General features: G+C 47.1%; 1 protein-coding gene across 4 annotated transcripts; it reads right to left on the minus strand.

Annotated features, from left to right (window-relative positions):
- Positions 1–13: 13 nt before the first annotated feature.
- Positions 14–21,146, minus strand: SGF29 (SAGA complex associated factor 29). 4 transcript variants are annotated; one of them, XM_004461466.3, is made up of 10 exons: positions 21,045–21,146; positions 13,197–13,286; positions 9,847–9,922; positions 9,063–9,135; positions 2,834–2,898; positions 2,021–2,150; positions 1,771–1,917; positions 1,563–1,598; positions 1,308–1,470; positions 14–221 (listed from the first exon to the last, which is right to left on the minus strand). In XM_004461466.3, the coding sequence occupies exons 2-10, from the start codon at positions 13,269–13,271 to the stop codon at positions 105–107; spliced, it is 882 nt and encodes a 293-aa protein (XP_004461523.1). In that variant the 5' UTR covers positions 13,272–13,286; positions 21,045–21,146; the 3' UTR covers positions 14–104. The 4 variants fall into 4 exon arrangements, with proteins under 4 accessions (XP_004461523.1, XP_004461522.1, XP_004461524.1 ...); XM_004461465.4 differs by having other exon boundaries at positions 20,945–21,146; XM_004461467.4 differs by lacking the exon at positions 13,197–13,286 and having other exon boundaries at positions 20,945–21,146.
- Between the last annotated feature and the right edge of the window lie 4,385 nt (positions 21,147–25,531).

Consider the following 25,531-nt stretch of genomic DNA (forward strand, 5'->3'; position numbering starts at 1 on the left):
CCAAGCGATCGGGGCAAGTGGGGGAAGAATATTTATTTGATCACAGAAAATCTTTTGTGGCTTCCCCCCGGAGGGCAGCAGGAGACTGAGTCTGCTGGCCTGCTTCACTTCTTCTTGGGCTCCTTACAGGCCACCACGTACCTCTGGGCCACGTTGAGGGGAGGAGAGTAGCCATCTGCATAGGAGGTGTCTTCAAACAGGACTGAGTAGTCGTCCTGGGGCTGCGGCAGGGGGGAGGGAGCTGTTCAGAGGCCATGCCTCCAGCCAAGACCCACAAGCACCTCCAGCCCACAGACTCCCAGCCCCCCCTCTGTCCTCAGCCGTCATTCTCTGGAGCCAGTCCCTGCTGCCACAGAGCTCTTTTCTCAGCAACAAAGGACCAAAGGCAGGGGACAAAGAGCCAGGAGAAGACACACACTGTCTACACAGCCAGGCCATGCCTGAGGGCCTTGGGGCCTAACCCTGTGTTAAGAGGATCAGAGACAACTCAGAGGGCATCAGGCAGGGGTCCTGGAGGAAGGAGGGAGAAGAGCCTTACAACTGCCTTCAGGGAACAGGTGAGCAGGTGCCAGCAGTGGCGTCCGCAGCACAAGGGGAAGCAGCCTCAGGTACAGGGTGGAGGTGCAGGAGTCAGGAGCTCTGGGGAAGGGTCTGGGCATGTGGCTTCCTTCTCAGGACTGTTACCAAAATACAAAAGTGAGGGAAGCGGACTTGGCCCAATAGATAGGGCGTCTGCATACCACATGGGAGGTCTGCGGTTCAAACCCCGGGCCTCCTTGACCCATGTGGAGCTGGCCCATGCACAGTGCTGATGTGTGCAAGGAGTGCCCTGCCATGCAGGGGTGTCCCCTTGTAGGGGAGCGCCACGCGCAAGGAGCGCGCCCCGTATGGAGAGCCGCCCAGCGCGAGAGAAAGTGCAGCCTGCCCAAGAATGGGCTGCACACACGGAGAGCTGACACAACAAGATGACACAACAAAAAGAAACAGAGATTCCTGGTGCCACTGATAAGGATAGAGGCAGTCATAGAAGAACACATAGCGAATGGACACAGAGAGCAGACAACTGGGGGGGGAGGGGAGAGGAAAAAAAATACAAACATGAGGGTGGCCTGGAGGACATGTCAGGCCTGTGCCACTCAGGGCTATCCAAAGTGCTAGAAAGAGCAGGGTCAGCCAGGTTGCTCTAGGGGACAGGGCCCAAGGGACCAAGGAGGGAGGTCACCACGGAGGTCTCCTTTAGCTCAGGGTCTAAGATGAAACAAAAGGAGGGAACGCAAGGACAGTGGCCAGTGGCTGGGCTGCCTTACCCGCTGTGGGGGCGTGTGGATCAGGGCACGGTAGAAGCAGGTGGTCTGGGGATACAGGGCCAGCACAAGCTGCTCCTTCTGGAACAGGGCTTCAGGGTCCGTCTCAGGGTTGGCTTTCCACTGGGGCAGGGGGATGATGCGCCGCCGGCTCAGGGTGTGCCTCCTGGAGGGGGGAGCTTGTGTCAACCTGTGGCCAGGTGGGGGGGCTCCTTCCCAGCAGCTTGTCTACTGCCCCTTCCTGGCCCAGACACTCACTCTTTGCCTTCTTCATCAATGTCATCCACCTCATACCTGCAGGAGAAAGGGAAACCACTGGATGCAGTGAGGTGCACAGCCCAGGCGGGGAGCGAGTCGAGCGAGGGCAGGGCGCTGAAGGAGCCAGGGCTTGAGCGCCATCCTCTGCAGCTAGGCGCCAAGCGGCAGCCCCAGGTGGGGGCAGGCCGAGAGCTGCGTGTCCACTCACTTGTTGGTGGCGTGGCTGTAACTGACCACCTCGGCCAGGATCCACTGCTCGTCCCCATCCACAGCCTTCACCCGGGCGGCCACCTTGTCTCCAGGCTTGGCCACATAGTCCCCCGAGGCTGGAATGGCCCCACAGAGGGGTGGGGGCCTGGGAGGGAAATAAACTGAGTCCCAGCCCCACCTCCAGCCCCTCCCTGGCCACCTCCCCCATCAGGTGAGGCCGGCCAAGCCCCCCTTGGGTCTGCCCTCACTTATCACCCGGCTTCCCGATCCACAGGGGCAGGGTCATGGCTGACTGCTGCAGCAAGGTCATCAGCACCCCTCTGCGCATCGTCTTCCGGGGGGGCTCCGAGTCGTTGTACAGGCCCGCGATCTTGGCCGCTGTGGGAAGAAGGGCGGCGCTCCCGTCCTCCGAGCCGGCATGTGGGCCCGGCCCAGGGCCCCGCTCCCCAGGCACAGGCCTCTTCCCTGGCTCTAGATGGCCTGGGCCAGAGAGACTGCCAGGCTAAACAGCTTGGCACTCAAGGCCCTGGATACTCTTGGGGGAAGGAACCAGAAGAGGGGGCAAAGGAGCTTCTGGTCATGTCCTGCTTCTTGACCTGAGTGCTGGGGACAAGGTGTGTCCAGTTGTTGAAAACCTCCTGAGCTGGACACTCAGGTATGCTTTTCTATTCCTGTATGGTGGGATTCAGTTAAAGGGGAAAACCCTCTGCAACTGCAGGGCCGTGGCCACCTCGGTGCGGCTCAGCGGCCCCAGCCTGGCTGTGTGCCCTTCGTGAGGGTCAGGGAGGCAGCTCCCTGGAAGCTGCCTTCAAGACACCCAGGGTGTGGCTGTGCAGGGAACCCAGCCAGTTTCTCCCCGCTGCAGGGGTGGGGTGAGGAGAGGTGACTGCCCCTGCCAGCGGCTGAGGGCTGGGAGGGTCCTCCTTTAGTCCCCGCAGCCCCCTCCACTACCATGCCCCAGGCCTTGCTGCGGGGGCCGCAGCCATGGGCTCCCACCCAGGAGACCACTCGGGAAGCCTCACGCTGGTCCAGGGCTGCTGGAACCATCCTCTCCAACTCACCAATCCGCCTCTCCTCCAACAGAGACTTGATTTCAGCAATCTTATCTAGGGCTTTCCGGAGGATGCTGAGTGTGGGGAGAAGGGAGAAGAGGGCTGGTTGCAGCAGAGCATCGACTCCTTTGCTGGGCACCGCGGGAAGGGTTACTTGGATCAGCCCAGCCCGCCGGTTTTTAGGGCTTATGAAAAACATAAACCCTAAATAGGTGTTCTTTAATCTTCAAAGTGAAAATGAACGGACAAGGAAGTAAGGAAGTGGCAGCCAAAAATCTAAGAGAAAGGATCCCAGGAAGTAACCAGAGCCGAGGGAGCTGCTTTTGCCGAAGGCACCCGTCAAATTCTGCAGCTGCAGTGCTGTAGCCCCTAACTGGAGACAAGGCGGGCAGACCATGGCCTGCCCAGGGACACACACACACACGGACACACACACACACACACACACACACACACACACACACACACACACACACACACACACACACACACACACACACACACACACACACACACACACACACACACACACACACACACACACACCCTCTAGCGGACTGTGGGGCAGTCGTCTTGGCTGGAAGCAGGGCTGGGGGAGGAGACTGTGCTCTGAAAGGCTGTAACCCCGGGCAGCCACTTGCGTGCATGGACTTGCAACCCCGGGACACCTCTGTGAACTCAGTTTACTGGGGTTTAAGAAGCAAACACACATCCTTCCTGCAAGAAAGTCCCTTTTTCCTAGACTTTGGGGAATCTCCCCATAGAATATTTCCACAGCAATAAGCAGCCCAGACTCCACATTGGGTAATTTCATTCTCCTCCTCACCCATAGCCAGACCACAATCCATTCCTCTAGCATGGAATCTTTATTAGCTCCCACTTGGTACTGGAGGGAGGCACAGGAACGCCGCATAATAGGGCAACACAGGAGTCCCAAAGGGGCTGGCTCTTGAGCTCAGATGAGCAGGAACTCGCCAGGCAGAGGCCAGAAGACTGGGTAAAGGGCAGCCTGGGCAGGGGGAACTGGGGCCACCACAGAAACACTTGGTCCAGTCTGGCTGGTGTGGGGTGCAGGGGCGGGTCGGCCAGAGCCCCAGCAGGCGTGTGAGCATGGGGCTGTGGGGCGGGGAGGCCCAGCAGGCAGAGAGGCCGCCAGGCCTTGAAAGGCTGAGTGCCGCTCGCTGCATCCGTGGGGAGGGCCGGAGTTCTGCAGCAGGTCCTGAGCTGTGTGCCGAGATACTAGTGGAGGGCTCTCGGCCCAGCTGAACATCAGAATCCCCTGGAGAGTTTTTAAAAAATACCACTTGTTTCAAACAAATAACAGTCACACACGGATGCTAAAACTAGCAGGTTTGGTGTGATATGGGATACTGACAATCTCCCTGCAAGATACTTAATTACACAATAGAAAATAGCAACTTATCCCTGGAGAAACCTGGAAGACGCACAGCAATGGGACCAGTTAGGTGTCTTGTGCCTTCTAATATACTGCATGAAGATCATCACTTCTGGCCTGTTTCTGCCAGAAATGTACAACCTGGATTTAATCTTGAGGAATCCAAACCGAGGGACATTCTACAAAATAACTGGCCTGTAATCGCCAAAATGCCATGGTCATTAAAGGCAAAGGCAGGGAAGCAGACGTGGCTCAACTGACAGAGCACCCATCTACCATATGGAGGGTCCAGGGTTCCATCCCCTGACTCACGTGGTGAGCTGGCCCACGTGCAGTGCTGCCGTGTGCAAAGAGTGCTCTGCCACAAGGGCACCCCCACGTGCAAGTAGTGCGCCCTAAAAGGAGAGCTGCCCCATGTGAAAAAAGCACAGCCCGCCCAGGAGTGGTGCCGCACACATGGAGAGCTGACGCAGCAAGACAACACAACAAAAGAGACGCAGTTTCCCAGTGCCACTGGATAATGCAAGCAGATGCAGAACACACAGCGAATGGACACAGAGAGCGGACAACAGGGGGTAGAGGAGAGAACTAAAATAAATCTTTAAAATAATAAATAAAAATAAAGGCAAAGGCAGACAGGAACTGTCAGATCAAAGGAGACTAAAGAGATGTAAAGACTAAATGGAGCCATGGGCTGCACTGGAAAACTTTTTTCCCCCTTTTGTTATAAAAGACATTAGTGGGCAGCGATGAAACTTGAGTAAGATCCGTAGATTAGCTCATAGTTCTCTATCAGTGTTAAGTTCCTGATTTTGATGTTTGTGCTGTGGTGGTGTAAGAGAATGTCCTTGCTTTAGGAAATACTATTTAGAGGTTAAGAGGTATCATATCTGCAACTTAAACAGTTCATAAGAGAAATTATGTATGTCTGTATGAAGGAATGATAAAGCAAATGTAAAATGTTACATTTCCCTAAAACTGAAGGTATTTTAACATAAAAAGTTAAATATCAATGTCTGAGCTCCACCCTAATTAGATCAGAACTTCTGCGCACAGGCAGACTGCCAAGCAACTCTGTGAAATACTGAGGTAAACAGAACTGATAATGCAGAAGTTATCAGAGCCTAGATCTTTTCCTATTTATAAAACCAGTGTTTTGGAACAGAATCTCCTCCATCTCAGAACCATAAAAGCTTCAGGTGTGACCTCTCAGCCATAGCATTGTTCTCTCCACATCCAGCCTGGCAGCAGGCTGGGCCAGCTGAGGGGGCTTCTTTCTGGCTGACATCCCTTGGGGCAGCCAAGGGGGCCCAGCCGACCATTAGTGGGAGGCCAACACGTGTGGGCCCTTCAGGACAGCCCAGTATGGCTTAGACAAATTCACGGCCTGTTTGATTAGGTTCACCTTTATATATATATATATATATATATATATATATATATATATATATATATATATATATATATATATATATATATATTATTCTGTAATATATATATATTCTGTAATATATATATATTACAGAAGTTGTGAACTTACAATAGGCTTACCTTTGAAAAAGGAAAAAGGTAAAAAGTTAATTGATTTCCAGCTCTCTCTCTCTCTCTCTCTCTCTCTCTCTCTGTCTCTCTCGCTGAGAGAGAGCCAGAGTTGTGCCTGCAGCACTAGATGGAAAGCAGCTGAGTCCCAGGCTCCAGACAAATGGAACAACTTTGCAGAAAATGCAAAGGAGTGCTGTTGAACCATTCATCTCTTTGGAAAAAGATCTCGAGGTGGCACACTGGCTTTAGGGGTCAAAGGGAGACAAGAGCAAAGAGCTTGCTTTCTGTATTGGTGTAGAGAATGGGTAGCCATTCCCTGGAGGGAAAGTTATTTTCTGGCATTAGTCAAAAAGCATTTCTCAAGATGCAGCTACATTAAGGGCACAGAGAACAGTGTCACAGATCATGTCCTCATTGACACCTTGACCACAGACAGTGGAGAACTCTAACAGCCTCAGTGACTCAAGAGTTCTAACTCTGGAAGGTAGTAGTTGGAGTGGCTAAGCCAATGCAGACAGAGGTACAGTTTAGCCTTCCAAGGGCCAGAATGACTCAAGGGCTGAAATATATCAAGCACCTGGCAAAGAGAATGAAGACTGTGGCCTAGGCTGGCAGGGGTAGCTCAGTATTGAGCGCCTGCTTTCCACGTACGAGGTCCTGGGTTCAGCCCCAGTACCTCCTAAAAATGAATAAACAAAAGTAAAAAAAACCAAACAAAACCGTGGCTCTGGACCACCTCTCCAAACCAGACGCAGGGCCTGGACAGCAGACGGTTTGCTGCACAGTGCTGCTCCAGCTTGCAGAGCAGAGGTGGGTGCCAGCCTTGAGTCTGTGATATGTTAGCTCAGGGGCCAGAGGGGAGGTGTTTCGCCCCCGCCCTAACTTCTGCCCCTGACCACACAGAGGTCAGCAATGAAGCCACATGCCTGGGAGGCAACTGGAGCACACACAGGAGGGACCACAGCAGGTCACAGACTGGGCTCAGCGCCTCAACCTGGGCATTGGTGCCACTTTTTCCTGAGGGGTTGATAAACAAGCCATAAGGAAAATGAGCTGACACATGTTAGAGCACTTGGCTTGGTGCCTCCTGAATGCCAAACAAGAGTGCTCCCCAGCCAGGCTCTCGGAGTTCTTGGCAGGCAGGGGTGACTCCTTATCAACCTCGCTGCTCCCCCTTTCCCAGCATGGTATTTGAAAACGAGGAAGTAATTTACCAAATGAGTGGGTGAAGGTTTGAGAGGCTGAAAAAGTGTTACAGCAGCAGAACTGCATGACAGTGGGACCCTGAAACAAGCATATAAATATTTCATGTTGGGTAAGCCAATGTCGGGAAGAGCCCACACCAAAGTGGTTTTAGAAGTCGTTGCCTCACTTGGTCAGCAGTTAGGCTGGGAAGGGAGAATGTGCCTTTAACTCTCAAAAGGACATGAATCATGCTGACATAAGCAAGCCGAATGCTAGCCATGGCAAGTGGGAAAGGGCACAGTGGTGGCCAGACTATAAATCTGCAAATCAGGGAGAAGCTGATATGGAGGATGGTGGACCAGGGAGCCAAGGAGGAGGCGGTCTTCAAGGCAGCACCTTCAATCCAAATTCACACCCTCTCGCCCCTCCAGGTCAGCTCTACCCTCTTACTCTGTTCCCCAACCTGGTGGAGGGACCCCATCAGATCCTCTGTCCCAGTTAAAAACCTCAGAGTCTTTAACTTCCCCTCTCCCATCTGGTCACTCAGGCCTTGGGTCTGATCTCAGAAACTGCCCTAGAACCCATCCTTGCTTTTCCACCTCATTGCTATTGCCTCAGTCCAGCACCATCACCATCTCTTCTCTGGACCCCTAACTGGCCAGGCTGGGGTCAACCAGTCCATCACCTTCATAGCATCCAGGGTGCTGCTTTGAGCCCTCATTGGCTCCAATGGCCTCCAGGGTAAAGTCCAGGGTGCTGGAAACCCTGCATGCCCTGCTGTCCCCTCCTCCAATCATACAGGATGATTTCTCATTGCCCCAATGCACGTACAGTGCTGTCACTCTCTTCCACAGCCTTCGCCTGGGCTACGTGACCTCCCCTACCTGCCTACTGATGCCCCATCCCGAGGCCCAGCTCAAAATGCACCTCTTCCATGAGCCCACCCAGATCCCAGGCCACATCTCTGCGTGTCTGCCAACTACACTGCCCTGTCCCTGTTCCTTTAGGTTGTCTCTCCTCTCTGAACTGTGTATCCTTGAAGGTAGAAGAGTGACATTCTCACTCAATTCTCTGCTTGGAGAGGGCCTGGCGCCAGGTGCAGAGTGAGCACCAGCAAAGGTTTGCAGAATGGCTGGCGACAGGCAAAGAAAACCCAGGACCATGAGCACAAGACAGAGCTGGCGAAGAGGCCGGTGGAGGAGAGGAAGAGCCTCGGTGCCATGAGGAGGGCTGCTTGGAGGCCGTCTCTGGCACATGCTGTCACCCCCACTGGGCTCTGAATGTCAGCCACCATCTTCGACATGCAAGGCAGTGTTAGTTAAGCTGCAAGTGCAACTCATTAGTCAGGAAATGAATTTCTTGGGTAGCAACGAGCATTAAAAAAAAATAAAATAGACTATGCGTAGTAACAGCAGTTATTGTAAATTCAAAACTCTTGTTCCAACACATAGAAAATAAATGTGTACTGTGGAAAGGCATATAGCCTGGTATTAAAAATTATAGACATTGGGTTTAAAATCAGGCTTCCTTATTTACTAGTTTGTGTGACTTTCATCAGGTTACATAACTCCTCTAAGCCTCAGTTTCCTCATCTGTAAAATAGGGCAGCTTTGAGGATCAAATGAGGCAAGTCTATAAAGTGCTTAGAAAAGTTCCTGGCCCACAGTGAGTGCCACACGGGAGGGGTGGTGGTGGTTACTGGGCCACGATAGAGAATGTATTTTTTACTGGGGGTCATGGTCAAAAGAGTTTGAAAAACACTGTGATTGGACACTTCATCTGCTTTACCCCATTTTATGTTTACAATCTTGTGGGCAGTTATTCCATTTTCATGATAGAGCAGCTGAGTCTTGGAAAGTTTCAGACTGCTCTGGGTCACGTGCCTAGTAAACAGCAGAGGCAGGACTTGACCCCCACATGCCTGGCTGCCGTCTGTGGAGCAGCAGGGCTAAGCAGAAGAGGGAGCCTCAGATAGGCTGTAGGGCAGGTGGGACCCAAAAGGAGAGGCTGGGGAGGAAAGACCGGCTTGTCCCTGGGAGGGAAGGCAGGATGGGGGCTGCGGTCCAGGGGCGAGGACCAGGGAGGCAGCGGCAGGGCAGAGAGGATGGTACTCACTTGCACTCAGCCTCTGCATCGGCCTTGGCAGTTGTGTAGAGGCCACGCAGCTTTGTCCGGTAATAGGGAGAGACTGCAGAGTAAACACAGGAATGAAGAGGCATGGGCAGGGGCGTCACCTCCATTGCACTAGAAATCAGCTGGTGGGAGGTTCAGAGAGGCCGGGGACTGAGGTGTGGAAGTACAGGCTCAGCAGTGCTCCCTAAGCCTGATAAGCACTGCTGATACCCCACTCTAGGAGCTCACATTTTCAAAGGTACAAATGCCATCACCACGCCTAGGAGAGAACTTTCTAACCTTTCCACATCATGACACATGCAGAAAATATGTCAGCTCACTGGAGAAAACAGGTAACAACTCTCAAAGCTACTCAGAGCTAGAAAGCAGCAGCCCAGGAGTCTGCAGGTCTGAGGACTGACCGACTCAGGCCCTGACTCAGGCCCCAGGGGCCTGGGCACACCAGGGGGCTCTGCTCAGCAAACACCAGCTGGGCAGTGCTGGTGCGCTCCCAGCACTTTCCCTGCAGCCTCCCTCATCTCACTGACTCCCCAGGCCTCAAAGCTGAGGGGTCTCCCAGTCCTCAGAGCTAGGCAGTCTGCCACCTATCTCCTGGGTCACCTTAGATCAGCCAGCCTCCGGGAAGACTGTCTCTCTGGCCTAATAAGCAGTTCATTCTGGAAAATGGCAAATATCTGCAAAAGTCCTTTTCAAAAATCCTAACAGCCATGCACACAGTGTTGGCCCTAACCCCCTCCTCATCCCTCTCCTGAGCCCAGCTACTCACTCTTGTTCTCTGTCTGCATCCTCTCGTGAGTCTTCTGGATGTTCACCAAATTGTGTTCGCTCCGAGAACGTTCTTCCTGCATTGATGAGGACAACGGGACATGAGGGAGGCCCTGCATCTTGCATCCCAGGCCACAGGCCCCCAAATATAGCCCTCATTTCCTAAATCCAAATTCAGGGCAAGTTCGAAAGGATTCTTTACCTGACTAATGCATTACAAAAGACATAAAGTTATACCATAATAAGTTAAATTCTTTGTGATGTTCCTTTATCAAAAAAGACAGATCGAGCTAAGATTTAACACAATCCCCATCAAAATACCAGATGACTCCTTTGCAGAAATTGACAAGCTCATCCTAAAATTTAAGTGGAAATTCAAGGGACACAGAACAGCCAAAATAATCTTGGCAAAAGAAAGACAAAATTGGAGGACTAAGGTTTACTGGTTTCAAAATCTATCCAAAGTGACAAGAATCAAGATGGTGTGTGGTCCTGGCACAAGGACACATAAAATGGAATAGAGCCCCGAGCCCAGGGATTAACGCCACATCTACGACCTGTTGATCTGGGGATGAGGGGGTGGGGAAGGATGCGGGTATGACTCTGCAACTCTTCTCTACATCACCTTATCTTTCTTTTTTCCTACCTGATGCGGTGGTCCTGGGCCTAGAAGTCTCAACTGTGAGTGCCAGAGGGTGGGATGATCTCTAAGCAAGAGACTGTAACTCTACCTTTACATCTTTATGATAAGAATCCCAAGGACCTGGGATAGAGTGCCTTCAGCCACTGGACAAAAATGGGGTTGGCAGTGAATGCAGCTGTGGTGCCTCATGGTAGACAGCTCACTAGGAGCTTGGGACCCGAGTAACTTTACCCTCCATGAATGGGAGTGGCCCGAGCGGGAGACACTTGCTAAGCGAGTACGGACCAGGACCAGGGCCAAACCTAACAAGTCCTCCAAAGGCAGAAAAGTTTGGATATAAATAAATGACAAATAGAAATAGTAGCTGAGGGTAAAGGAATGAATGAATGGGTTATGGAACGAGGAGACCCAATATAACACTGGCGCCACAAGAGAGGCTCAGAGCCAATGTGATAGCCAGATCCTGAGCCTCAACAGACTCCAGCACCTACAATCTGATTTATTAGACTTACCACACTCAGCTAAGATGGAGTTGAAGAAGGACAACCACCACACCATGGAGCCTAGAGTGATTACAACTGAAAATGGGAGGATTGCATCCAGCATCCAGGTGGAATCTGACCCTCCTCTTGACAGAGAGGTGCAATGGACACAACCAATCCAATGTCCACATAGAAGAGGTGGCATTGGATTGGGAAAAGTGGACATAATGGACAAAAGGTATGGGGAAAGGCAGGAAGAGATGAGAGGTGGAGGCGTCTTCGGGACATGGAGCTGCCCTGGATGGTGCTTCAGAGGTAATCACCGGACATTGTAAATCCTCACAGGGCCCACTTGATGGAATAGAGGAGAGTATGGGCCATGATGTGAACCAATGTATATGAGGTGCAGAGGTGCCCAAAGATGTACTTACCAAATCCAATGGATGTGTCATGATGATGGGAACGAGTGTTGTTGGGGGGGGGGGGAGAGGGGGGGTGGGGTTGAATGGGACCTCACATATATATTTTTAATGTAATATTATTACAAAGTCAATAAAAAAAAAATTAAGAGAGGCTCAGAGCAAGAGAATAATGTTGTCTCATAGCTCAATTACACCAGCTGCCTGAAGGGGCAAAGCTGTGTGTTTGCCAAGAGCATGCCCGCTTTTGGAGCCTGAAAAGGTCAAATGGAAACCTGCCAACCCGAGTGGCATCACTTGGGGAGACATTCTGGTCCCACAATACGACGAATGACCGGAACAATTGTTGAAAACTGAATGGAGCGCTAGCCATGCGCCAGTATCTTTTGACTCTTATTTTTCTTGTTTTTTTTTTTAAAAAGATTTATTTATTTATTTATCTCCCCTTCCCCCGCTCTCTGTGTCTATTTGCTGTGTCTTCTTCTTTGTCCGCTTCTGTTGTCAGCAGCACAGAAATCTGTGTTTCTTTTTGTTGTGTCATCTTGTGTCAGCTCTCCGTGTGTGCGGCACCATTCCTGGGCAGGCTGCACTTTCTTTCGTGCTGGGTGGCTCTCCTTACGGGGTACACTCCTTGCGCGTGGGGCTCCCCTACACGGGGGACACCCCTGCGTGGCACGGCATTCCTTGTGCGCATCAGCACTGCACATGGGCCAGCTCCACATGGGTCAAGGAGACCTGGGGTTTGTACCACGGACCTCTTATGTGGTAGACGGACGTCCTAACCACTGGGCCAAGTCCGCCGCCTTATTTTTCTTGTTACATCTACTACTAAGGATATCATTTGGGAAAGAATTTCTGGAAACTAGTCCTCACATCAGACCGTGAGATGCAACTCCAGCAGACCGATCACTTGGGTGCTCCATGCCTATGTGACTGACCCCCCATAAAAACCCTGGGCACTAAGGTTTTGGTGAACTTCACTGGTTGGCAATACTCCATATATGCTGTCACATATCACTGCTGGGAGAATTAAATGCTGTCTGTACAACTCTACTGGAAGAGAACAACTGGAAGCTTGCACCTGGTCTCTCCTAGACTCTGCCCTAAGTGCCTTTTGCCTCTGATTTTAATCTGTATCCTTTTATTGTAATAAACTATCACCATGAGTTTTTTGAGTTCTGTGAGTCCTTCCAGTGAGGCACTTATTCTGAGGGTGGTTGTGGGATCCTCTGACAACACCAGACAATGGCAATAAAAAGAAATGAAGTATTGGTTTGTGCCACAACATGGATAAACCTTGAAAACATGATAGGTGAAAAAAGCTAGTCTCAAAGGACCATATATTGTATGATTCCAGTTATAGGAACTGACCAGAAGAGGCAGCACCGCACAGACTGAAAGCAGATCATGGATGCCAGGGCTGGGAGGGTAGAGGGGCAAGGGGAGTCACTGCTACTGGGGACAGGGCTTTTTTGACAGGTATAAAAATGTTCTAAAATTGATTGTAATAACAGGTAAACTCTGTGAATATACTAAAAACCACTGAGTTGTACATTTTAAATGGGTGAATCATATGGTATGTGAACTTTATTAAATAAAGCTATTGAAAAAAAAAAGAATCATGAAGTCCTGCATAGGATAGGACACCCAGCAGGAGTGGCAGTCATACCCAAACTCCCCTGATCTCCCCTTCATTACATCTCCTCGGTTTCTGCAAGTCCAATGTCTCGGAACACAAGCCCCACCTCTCCACGCCCAGCAGCCCAACCCATTTTGCCCTCCAGGAGTGAAGGGCTGTGGCTTTTACCTGGGTTTGCTTGATCAGCTGATGGAGCTCTGTGAGAAGTTCTGCAATGCGGGAGTCAGCAGACACGAGGGCCATGGTATAGGAGGGCGCCTGGCAGGGACAGGGACAAGGAGAAAGCCCCGTTACTGGACTTGATAGTAAGGTGTCCTGGAATTCTAACCCAACCCACTGGTTATGTCTCTGCAGTATGTTAAACCAAGACAAGGAATACTTAGGTGCTTTTCAAAAGCACCATGTGCAGCTCTGCTGCTAATATCCTAACAATTTTTCATGCTTTCTGGTCTCCATTTTTTCCAACTGTAAAATGGGTATCACCCCTATCACCCTGCCATGCTTTGGGGAAACTTGAATAAGATTTCAATGGATATGAGGCAGTTTCCAAGATATAAAGCACTGCTGCTTTCTTACTGTATGGTGGTAAGAAATTGACTACTTAAAAATACATATATCTGGGAAGTGGATTTGGCTCAATGGATACAGTGTCTGCCTACCACATGGGAGGTCCAGGGTTCAAACCCAGGGCCTCGGGTCCCGTGTGGTGAGCTGGCCCATGTGCAGTGCTGATGTGCACAAGGAGTGCCATGCCATGCAGGGGTGTCCCCTGCATAGGGGAGCCCTACGCTAAAGGAGTGCGCCCCATAAAGGAGAGCTGCCCCACGTGAAAAAAGTGCAGCCTTCCCAGGAGTGGCACTGCACACACGGAGAGCTGACACAGCAAGATGATGCAACAAAAGAGACATGGATTCCTGGTGCCACTGACAAGAATACAAGTGGACACAGAACACACAGCGAATGGACACAGAGAGCAGACAACTGGGGGTGGGGAAGGGGAAAGGGGTGAGAAATAATAAAAAATAAATCTTTAAAAAAATACATATATCTTATACAAGAAAAAAGTATTCTGAAAAAAAATAAAATGTACAAAATGTACAATAAGAGATAATTTTTGTACAACTGGGCAAGAAAATAAAAGAAAAGGCATCCAAATTGGAAAGGAAGTAAAACTATGCAGATGACAAGCTCTGTACACTAAAAGGTAATAAGGAAGTAATTCAAAAGAGATTAAGTTACAATTTAGTAAAAATGGACATATCCCTAAAGATAAGTGTAGACTGGAAAGGGTAGACAGGAAACTTTAGGATTTTGAAACTTTGCATGATAGCTTACCTTCTTTTTTTTTTTTTTTTTGAGGTACCGGGTCAGGGGAATGAACCTGGGACCACATATGTGGGAAGCCAGTACTCAACCACTGAGCCACACTGGCCTCTCTGAGTTGGTTTTTTCATTTGTTTTGCTTGTAGCTTTTTGTTTTTGTTTCCTCAGGAGGCACAGGAACAGAACCCAGGACGTCCCATGTGGGAGTCGAGAGCTCAACTGCCTGAGCGACATCAGCTCCCTCCTACCTTCTTATAAAGCTTCAAACTACACATTTCTATCTCCCCACCATGACTGGATCATACTGAATACAGAGTAAATTTTTCCATGTCTTTAAATATTCATATTTCCTTAGAGTCTCTACTGCTGTTTATTTGAAAAGTAACATACACACTAGGAACAGAAGGGAACTTGCTCAACCTGATAAAGAACATCTGCACTAACTATGCAGATGACAAGCCCTGTGTAGCAAAAACACTGAAGAATCCACTAAAAAACCATTAAAACTAAATATAAGGTTATTACAGCAAGTTTGCAGAATACAAAGATCAAAATGCAAAAATCGGTTTATTTCCAAACAATTGGTAAGAATCTGAAAATGAATTTTTAAAAATTATTCCTATTTATAATAGCATCAAAAATAATAATGTGGGACTCAGATGTGGCTCGACCACTTGGGTGCCCACCTACCACATGGGAGGTTCTGGGTTCTGGTCCTGGTTCCTTCTAAAAGAAGATGAGCAGATGACGCCTCTCACTGCAACAGAGCTAGACATGGCCATAATGAGCTAGACTCTGCCCCTGCTGCAACAAAGAGGCCACAAGCCAGCAGCCACCGCAGCCCACAGGAAGCAAATGTGGTTCAGTCCATTGGGCACTCGCCTCTCCTGTGGGAGCTCCCGGGTTTGGTTCCCGGGTTCGGTTTGCTTGCAAGCAAACAATGAGCAGACAAATGAGCAAAACATCTGGGGGAAGGGGGAATAAAAAAAGGAAAATAAAGTAAATAAAAAATAAATCTTAAAAAAAAAAAAAGTACTTAGGAATGCATTTACCGAAAGAAGAGTTTACTCCAAAAACATTGTTGAAAGAAAGAGGCCCTTCACAGATGTGAAGGATATCTGTGGTAGCTATATACTCCAGAAAACCATGTTCTTGTTCTTAATCCATTGCTGTGGGTGTGAATCCATTGTAAACAGGATCTTCTGGTAAGATCAGTTCAGTTAAGGTGTGGCCCAACCGAATTACCAGGGGTCTTAATCCTATTACTAAGGCCTTATAGGGAAAGTCAGAGACAGAGAACAGCCAGAAGCTGGAAGTCAACAGAACCTGGAAGAGAAAGGAGAAACCAGGAGAGGCTGCCATGTGACAGAAAAGCCAAGGACCCAGGATCACCAGCAGCCCGTCCCAGAATGCCACAGTCTTCTGAGAGAAAACATCACCTTGATGACGCCTGGGTTTTGGACTTCTAGTCTCAAAACATAAGCCAATAAACTTCCACTGTTTAAGCCAATCCATTGCATGGTATTTATTTCAGCAGCCAGGAAACTAAAAGAACATCCATGGATAGGAAGACTTAATATTGTTAAGATGGGGAAGGAGACTTGGTCCAGCGGTTAGGGCGTCCGTCTACCACATGGGAGGTCCGTGGTTCAAACCCCAGGCCTCCTTGACCCGTGTGGAGCTGGCCCACACGCAGCACTGATGCGTGCAAGGAGTGCCGTGCCACACAGGGGTGTGGTTTCCAAATATTTGCTGCCACTGGCTAAGCTGTCTTTTTACTTTCATAATAAAGGTTTTGATGCACAAAAGTTTTTCATTTTGTTGAGGTCCACTTATCTATTTTGTTTCTTTTGTTGCTCATGCTTTTGGGGTAAAGTCTAAGAAACCACTGCCTAACATAAGGTCCTTAAGAGGCTTCCCTATGTTTTCTTATAGGCATTTTATAGTCCTAGTTCTTATATTTAGTGCTTTGATCCCTTTTAAGTTAACTTTTGTATATGGTGTAAGGTAAGGTAGGAGTCCTCCTTCATTCTTTTGCGTATCCAGTTTTCCCAGCATCATTTGCTGAAGAAACTATTCTTTCTCAATACAGTGTACTTGGCACCACCACCAAAAATAATTGGCATAAAAATATAAAAAGAAAAAAAAATTTTTTTTAAATCAATTGGCCATAGGTGTGAAGGTCTATTTCTGAACTCTTAGTTCAATTCCATTGATCTTTATGTCCGTTTTTGTGCAATATCATGCTGTTTTAGCCACTGTAGGTTTGTAATAGATTTGAAAATTGGGAAATTGAGTCCTCCAATTTCATTCTTCTTTTTTAAGATGTTTTATCTAGTTGGGGACCCTAACCTGTCTACATAAATGACTGGATTTTCCATTTCTGTAAAGAAGGCTGTTGGAATTTTGATTGAGATTGCACTGAATCTGTAAATCGCTTTGGGTATTAAATATCTTGACAATATTTAATCTTCCAACCCATGAACATGGAACGTCCTTCCATTTATTTAGGTCTTCAATTTCTTTTACCAATATTTTGTAGTTTCCTTTACATCCTTAGCTAAACTTATTCCTATATATTTATTCTTTTAGTTTCTATTGTAAATGGAATTTTTTCTTAATCTCTTCAGATTATTCATTACTGCTGTATTTATGAGATGTTTATAACTTTGACTAAGTCTAACTTACCAAATTTTTCTTTTATGGTTATTGCTCTGTGTTATTTGCCCCCAGGTGGCAAAGATATTTTCCTAAGTTTTCTTCTAGAAATGTTATAGCTTTAGTTTTTACATTTAAGTCTCTGACCTATCTGAGATTAATTTTTGTGAACAGTATATGGTCAAGGTGTTTTCTTAATTGTTATTTATATAAGATATTTAGTTGTTCCTATCTGCAGTTAAGCCCATCTAGCAAAATTTTTATTTCAGGTTAATTTCATTAAAAAAAAAAAAAAGAAAAATATTATGATGTATCCAAAATTGTACGCACTGCATTATCAAGTATATTCCTGATATGGATTCCTTTTAACATTTATTTTTTTAAACATATGCTCCCCCCTAACCTTTCCCCCATCACCTAGTAACCACTAATCTGTCCTTGCAGGTTTTTAAAAAATAATAGCTTTATTGAGATAAAATTCATGTATCATAAAATTCATCTTTTTAAAGGGCACAGTTCAGTAGTTTTTTTAGTATATTCACAGAGTTGTGCAATTATCTAATTTTAGAGTTGTGCAACCATCTAGTTTCAGAACATTTCGACACCCAAAAAAAACACTGCATACCTATTAGCAGTCACTCCCCATTCTCCCCTTCCCCCAGGGCAATCACTATTGGCAATCATTAATCTACTTTCTGTCTTTATGGATTAGCCTATTCCGCACATTTCACATAAATGGAATAATATAATATAAGGTCTTTTGTGAATGGCTTCTGTCATTGAGTATAATGTTTCAAAGTTCCCCCACGTTGTAGCATGTTTCAGTACTTCAGTCCTTTTTTTTGTTGAACAATATCCCATTGTATGGACAAACTTCATTTTGTTTATTCATTCACTGGTTGATAGATACCTGGGTTATTGTGGATCAGATTTTTATTTTTTTAAGGAGGTATTGGGGATTGAACCCAGGACCTCATACATAGGAAGCAAGTGCTCAACCACTGAGCTACATCTGCTCCCCTAAAAGGAACTTTTTAAAAAATTTTTATTTTTACTCTTAAAGAAGCATTAGATTACATAAATATTACAAAAAATATATAGGGGAAAGGAAAAAAATAAAGAGAATTTAAAAAGCCAACAACAAAATATATATATAGGGGAGGGAGCAGATATGGTTTCAGACTGTTGGGCACCCACCTCCCACATGGGAAGTCCCGGGTTCCTAATGCCTCCTAAAGAAGAAATGAGAAGACCACGACTGAAAAAAAAAAAAAAAAAAGACAAGGAGCAAAAAACAACAAGTAAAAAAAACAACAACAAGCAAACAAATCAGGGAACCACCTGGGGAGGGATAAATAAAGGCTTTTATATATATATATATATATAAAATGTCAAAACTTCAGCATATTCAGTAATGAGAGCTGATGACAGGAGAAGTATTTTGTCTAGTGTAAACTGCCAATCAACCATTAGGATCTTATGAGGACACTGACAGGTCACAGCAAGCATACCAGGAAGGTGGTGGTCATTGTGGTATCTGAAAAAAGGAGGTAGGGAAAAAAAGGTAATAATGACAGCTAATCCTTACTGAGTGCCTACGGTAGGCTGAACACTTTTATGTAGATTACCCTATTTAATTCACCCAATATTCCCATGAAATAGATACTACTAATTTAGTACTAAATTAGTACTTGGAGAAATAAATGACTTTACTAAGGTCATACAACATTAATGAATGGCTGACATGGGATTCAAACTCACTCTAGAACCAAACTCCAGTTCTTGAGCCTTCTGGGCTCCAAAAGCCCTCACCAAAGTACATTCCACTCTGCAAATATAATGACCAAGAATCCTAAAGTGGTATAATTTGTTTTTTTTTTTTCTAGTGCATATGATTCATCAAAAGTCTCTTAAAACCTTCGTAAGAATCTCTGCATACAAATTTAAAAATCAGGAAAAAAAAGGCTTTGCCTTCCCACATGTCCCCACTTTCAGGCTCCAGAGACAGTCCCTGTAACTATGGATCCCAATGGACCTACCCACTGAGAAGAGGATGCCTGGTTGTTGGGCCAGGTATTTATAAAATGGACACTTTGATTTACTAAACACCTTCCAAGTATTGCTTCAGAAGCTGGACAGTACACCTCTCCAACAACCCTCTTCACACCCAACAGTTCCACTCCCCTACTCCCTTTCCAAACAAGCTCGCCTTCTCAGCATCTGTGATTCTGCCCAACCTGTTACACCTGCCTGGAATGCCCTTTGATCTTTCCCTTCTTCCCCTCTGGGTCTCTCAAATTTCTTCAGCTATCAGGGTCCAAATCAAACGGCAGCACTAAAAATTCATGTTTCTACAGTAGTACTTGGCAACCTTTTTTCACATCATGGCACAAGGGAACATGGTGATATATGTATGCCTACATTAGGGTTAAAGAACCGCCACCAGAAAGGACTGCAGGGGATCTAGTCACTACAGGTCCCTCCTATCTGCCCCAAGGCAAGAGCAATCAAAATTTTACAAATCTTCCAAAGCTGGTGCACAAACTTCTGTTCTTGCACTTGTCACATATACACTTGAGAGACTAAACGTTTCACTTGTCTCTCCCACTAGATCACAAGCACTTAGAAGAGCAGGGTGCAGTTTTATTCATCTGTACATTCCCAGCACCTAGCACAAGGCCTGGCACCCCAGTCCTCAAAACATACTGCCGAGCAGAACGGAGTCCTGGAAACCCTTTAACACATACAGAGTTTCTGTTTGGGGTGATGAAAAGTTTTGGTAATAAGGTGGTGATGGTAACACAACACTGAATATATTAATAATGCTGAATTGTACATTTAAAAATGATTAAAATGGAAGTGTGTGAATAGATATATAATATCACAAGAAAATTGTTTTTAAAAAGAATATCAAGATTTTTGGTTTGAGCAAATGGAACGGGAAGATGGAAAGATGGTGTGTGAAGAGTAAATATCAAAATTTCCTTATGGACCTGTTTGAGATGCCTATTAGACATTTAAGAGAAGCCATCTGGGAGCTAAATATAAGAATCTGGAGTTAGGATAGAGCACTGCACCGAAGACAGGAATCTGAAAGTTATCAGCACAACAGATGGTATTCATACTCATTTAAAATTTTGAAAAGGATACTAGGGAGTAAACATATAAAGAGGAGATTTAGGACTAGGCCCGGGGGGAGTTCAACCTTAAGGCTAAAGAGGAGAAGCAAGAAACAGAAGAGAGAAGTGAGGCCAGAGAGCCTCAGGGAAGGAAGGTTCCGGAATGTTCGGGAAGCCAAATATAAAAAACAATGGACCCATCAAATACTAGGGCAGTATGGAGAACCAACTTTAACACCGAACTTGGCAATCTAGAGGTCACTAGTGGCTTTGGCGACAGCTATTTCACTGGAAAGGTGGAGGCCAAGTCTGACATGAGTGGTTCTAGAAAGATTTGGAGAAGAGGTGCTGGCGAGTACAGACCCAAGCTCATGGTTGCAGGGGGAGAAGGCGCGCATAAATGAGGTGGTAACTGCAAGATTCTGGAGGAGGGAAGACGAGGTTGCTTTTAGCTGTTCAGATGGGCACACTTTGGGGAAATAATAAAAACAGCTGGCGTTCGCGCCCATCCTCTCTACTCGAGTTCTGGCACCTGGGGCGAGCGCTCCGGCCCAAACCCTCGCCTCTGCTCCGCGTGTCGCGGTTTCCCTCCCTCTTCCCGGGCCCAGCAGGGCGCACGCGCACGCCCTAGACAGCGCTTGACGCGGCCCGCCCTCCCGTCAACACCGCCTCTTCCCGCCCAGGGTGCGCGCGCACCGCCCCTCCAGAGCCGCTGCTGCGTGGCCCGGGGAGGGGGACGCCGAAGGGGGACCCCAGCCCCTTCGTTCCTGTGCGTCTGCGGAGGCCCCTCCTCCACCGCGACCCATTCCCACCTACCAAGTCACAGACGAAACAAGCACGTCGAGCTGGAAATTGCGACGGCGGGAGCAGGCGCGCCCCTCTAAACCTTTTTCACAGTCTACGGAAGGAAACGCACCTGCGTTCGAAGATTCGCGGCGCGTGGAGAACCTCACGCACTTTCCCCCCTTTTATGATCTGGTCGCAGCACAGAGAACCCTTCTACGCGTGCGCAGTTCTACCTCTGTGACGTGCCGCGCTGCCCTTTGGGAAATGTAGTTTTTACTTTGACCCACTGTCCCGACGCTTCAGCTAATTGAACAAATCAAGGTCCTTACGTGTTTTCGGTGTCACCTCTCCTTAAAGCTTTTATTAAAAACAAAATTTTAAAAACGGACGTATATTTAGACCCAGATCCACATTCCTTTGGAGTTCTCCCAAAGAAAGTGTTAAGGATGTCGGCAAGCATTTAGCCACAAAGGTTTTTATCTAAGAACATCACCGTATTTTAAATGTTTACATAATCCCTATCATAGTTTATAATTATATATTTATTTGTTTGACTATTTGATAGACTTTCAAGCCTTGTAAGGTTAAGATAACCTGTTTTGCTCACCTGCATATTCCCAGAACCTGGCACATAGCAGACCCTCTATCTTTTTCGTTGGAGAATCTCAGAATTCAACACTGAAACTGCTTCTGCCCAAAACTTAGCATGTAAGTTTCCTCTATCAAGCTTGCTTTTCTTCCTTGGATTTGTCCATCTTATTGAACATCCACTTGGTAGATCCTGAATTTTATGGAGGCTTTCCTAGTAGGGATTTTGCAAATTTTGCATTTGTGAAGGGTCTCAGGAGCTATCTCTCCTGAGTGTCAAATATCAGCCCTGTTGCTCATCAGGAGAAATTTGTGGCTACATTTCTTTTTTTAATCTTTAATTTCTGATTTTTCTACAATGAATATGTATTACTCGGCTAATTTTTAAAAAAGTGTTTTTAGAGTACTGTGCACATGTGAGGGATGGCTCTGGCCTCTGCTTCACATCCAAATTTCTCAAAAGAATTGTCTATCCTTGTTTTTGTCTTTTATATCTTTTATATCAAGCTCCTCAAACACCTAATACTTCAAGTACATTTCCTAAGAAAAAGCATTTTCACTTATTGTAGCAGTCTGATATTACTGATGAATTCCAAAAAGAAAGATTGTATTATGTTTGCAAACTGATCCTTTCCTCTGGGCATACTAGATTATATTGGATTCATAGGTTTACTTGATTAAGTAGTTGTGTAAATCTCTTGTGCCAGTAGGGCATTGAGGGGACTCACAGATAAAAGATTTGGAGGGTTTTTGATGATGGAGGTTTGATGTTGGAGTTTGATGCTGAAGCCTTAAGCTGGAGCCCCGGGAAGTAAGCATACAGAGGAAAGAGATGCAAGCCCCAGGAAGGGAGGAACCCAGGAGGCCTGAACCCTCTTAGATGTCAGCAGCCATCTTGCTCCAACACGTGAATATAGACTTTGGTGAGGGAAGTAACTTATGCTTTATGTCCTGGTGTCTATAAGCTCCTACCCCAAAAAAATACTCTTTATGAAAACCAACCAGGGAAGTGGACTTGGCTCAATGGATAGAGCAGCCCGCCTACCACATGGGAGGTCGACAGTTCAAACCCAGGGCCTCCTGACCTGTGTGGACCCGGCCCACACATGGTGCTGATGCGCGCAAGGAGTGCGGTGCCACACAGGGGTGTCCCCTGTGTAGGGGAGCTCCACATGCAAGGAGCGTGCCCTATAAGGAGAGCCTCCCAGTGCAAAAGAAAGGTCAGCCTGCCCAGGCGTGGTGCCACACACACAGAGAGCTAATGCAGCAACAAAGAGAGACACAGATTCCTGGTCCCGTTGACAAGACTAGAAGTGGACATAGAAGAACACACAACAAATGGACACAGAGAGCAGACAACTGGGGGGGAGGCAAGGAAGGGAGAGAAATAAATAGAAAATAAATCTTTTAAAAAAATAATAAAAGCAACCAATTTCTGGTATTTTACATCAGCACCCCTTTGGGTTAAGTACAGTTATCAGGTTCAAGAAATTTAACATGGTATAGAGTATATAGTCTATCTTCCAATTTTTTTTCAAATGTCCCAATAATGTCTTTTTTTTAAAGGTTGAATTTCATCAGTTTATTTATTTTATTTTTGGAGGTACCGGGAATTGAACGCAGGACCTTGTATATGGGAAGCAGGCACTCCACCACTGAGCTATATATGTTCCCCCAATAACGTTTTTTTTTTAATTGAAGTATATCATTCATACATAAACACGCATAAACAATAAGTGTATACTAAAGATTGTGAACTTACAAAATAAACATACATAACATCACACAGAGGTTTCATACATCACCTCTCCACCAACTCTTTGCATTGTTTTGTTTTTTTAAAAGATTTCTTTCTTTCTTTCTCTCTCCTTTCCCCCCACCTCCTGCCCCAGTTGTCTGTTCTCTGTGTCTATTTGCTGCATTGTTTTCTTTGTCGGCTTCTGTTGTTGTCAGCAGCACGGGAATCTGTGCTTCTTTTTGTTGCGTCATCTTGTTGTGTCATCTTGTTGTGTCGGCTCTCCGTGTGTGCAGAACCATTCTTGGGCAGGCTGCACTTTCTTTCATGCTGGGTGGCTCTCCTTTCGGGGTGCACTCCTTGCGCGTGGGGCTCCCCTACGCCAGGGACACCCCTGCATGGCAGGGCACTCCTTGCGTGCATCAGCACTGCGCATGGGCCAGCTCCACATGGGGCAAGGAGGCCTGGGGTTTGAACCACGGACCTCCCATATGGTAGACGGACACCCTAACCGCTGGGCCAAATCCACTTCCCTCTTTGCATTGTTGTGAAACATTTGTTACAGCTATGCAAGAGCATCATCAAAGTATTACTACCAACTATAGTCCTTGTCATACATTTGGTGTATTTTTCCCCCACCCCATACTAATTTTTTAAAATATATTTTTATTACAGATATTGTGAACTTGCAAAACAATCATACAGATGTGTAGCTTTCCCATACAATTCCACCCCCTGGTGGACTATTTGATACAGATTATGAGACAGTATCATCAGGCTATTACCACCAGTCATGGTCCATAGCATACATTTGACACACTTTTTCCATTCACCTCCTTTATCAACACACTACGGCTTTGGCACTGATGCAAGAATTTTTTTTTTTTTTAAAGATTTATTTATTTATTTAATTCCTTCCCCCCCGTTTGTCTGTTCTTGGTGTCTGTTTGCTGCGTCTTGTTTCTTGGTCCGCTTCTGTTGTCGTCAGCGGCACGGGAAGTGTGGGTGGCGCCATTCCTGGGCAGGCTGCTCTTTCTTTTCACGCTGGGCGGCTCTCCTCACGGGCGCACTCCTTGCACGTGGGGCTCCCCCACGCGGGGGACACCCTTGCGTGGCACGGCACTCCTTGCGCGCATCAGCACTGCGCATGGCCAGCTCCACACGGGTCAAGGAGGCCGGGGTTTGAACCGCGGACCTCCCATATGGTAGACGGACGCCCTAACCACTGGGCCAAAGTCCGTTTCCCGATGCAAGAATATTATAGTATTGCTGTTAACCACAGTCTATAAGTCACAGCAATTATAGTTTTGCCTTGCTTCTCCATAATCCCATCACCCAGAGTGATGGACCTCTAAATTGCCTCCATCCACTAGCTACTACAGACAGCGCCATAGTGTGTTCGCTCATGTAGGGCCCCTTACGACCTGTGTGAGGATTTCTCCAGGATGTAGAACCAGGAGTAGGACTGAGCAGTAGCCTCTGACAGTATCTCCCTTTATCCATGCTGGCCCCTCTCTAATCTCTTCTCTATACTCCAGAGTGATCTTGAAATGAAAATGGGGAAGCAGACATGGCTCAAGTGATTGAGTGTCCACTTACCACATGGGAAGTCCCGGCTTCGGTTCTTGGTGCCTCCTGGAGAAGACGAGTAGACACAGAGAGCACACAGTGAAGGGACACAGAAAGTAGACAGCGAGCACAAAACAATGAAGGGGTGGGTTGAATAAATAAATAAAAATAAATCTTTAAAGAAAAAAAAAGAAAAGAAAATGTGTCGCTGTCCTGGCAGCCGTGACCCTTTCCCACCTCCCTCTCCACCTCGGCCTCGGCAGTCTTCTTTGGAGGTCTTGAAGCCACACTTTCCTCCTCCCACAGGACCCCAACAAAGACGACCTGGAGCACATTTCCCTCCCCTGCCCCCCCCCAACTCCTCCTCATCAACCCCCTAGACTGGGTCACATCCCTCTATTATAATCTCTCATGGCACCTGCAGACCTTCTGTAACTGTACACACATCACAGTTTTACATTTGATACATGTTTATGCTCATCCCTTTATCTTTAGCACATAGCCCAGTGCCTGGCACATAACATAAATACCTGTTAAATGAAAGAACAAACGAAGGTATAAAGTCAGCCCAGGGAAGACCACTGGGTGGGGGGTAGCACCTGGTGGGGTGACTGTTACAGAATTGAGTCCTCAGTGTCCCAGGGCCAGAAATTCCATTTCAAGAGCTGCTTCTCAGGATAGACTTGCAGAGATGCAACTCACAGAAGCCTGAGGTGGAAACCAAG

This window comes from Dasypus novemcinctus, chromosome 23, assembly GCF_030445035.2.
Source record: "Dasypus novemcinctus isolate mDasNov1 chromosome 23, mDasNov1.1.hap2, whole genome shotgun sequence".
Taxonomy (NCBI): domain Eukaryota; kingdom Metazoa; phylum Chordata; class Mammalia; order Cingulata; family Dasypodidae; genus Dasypus; species Dasypus novemcinctus.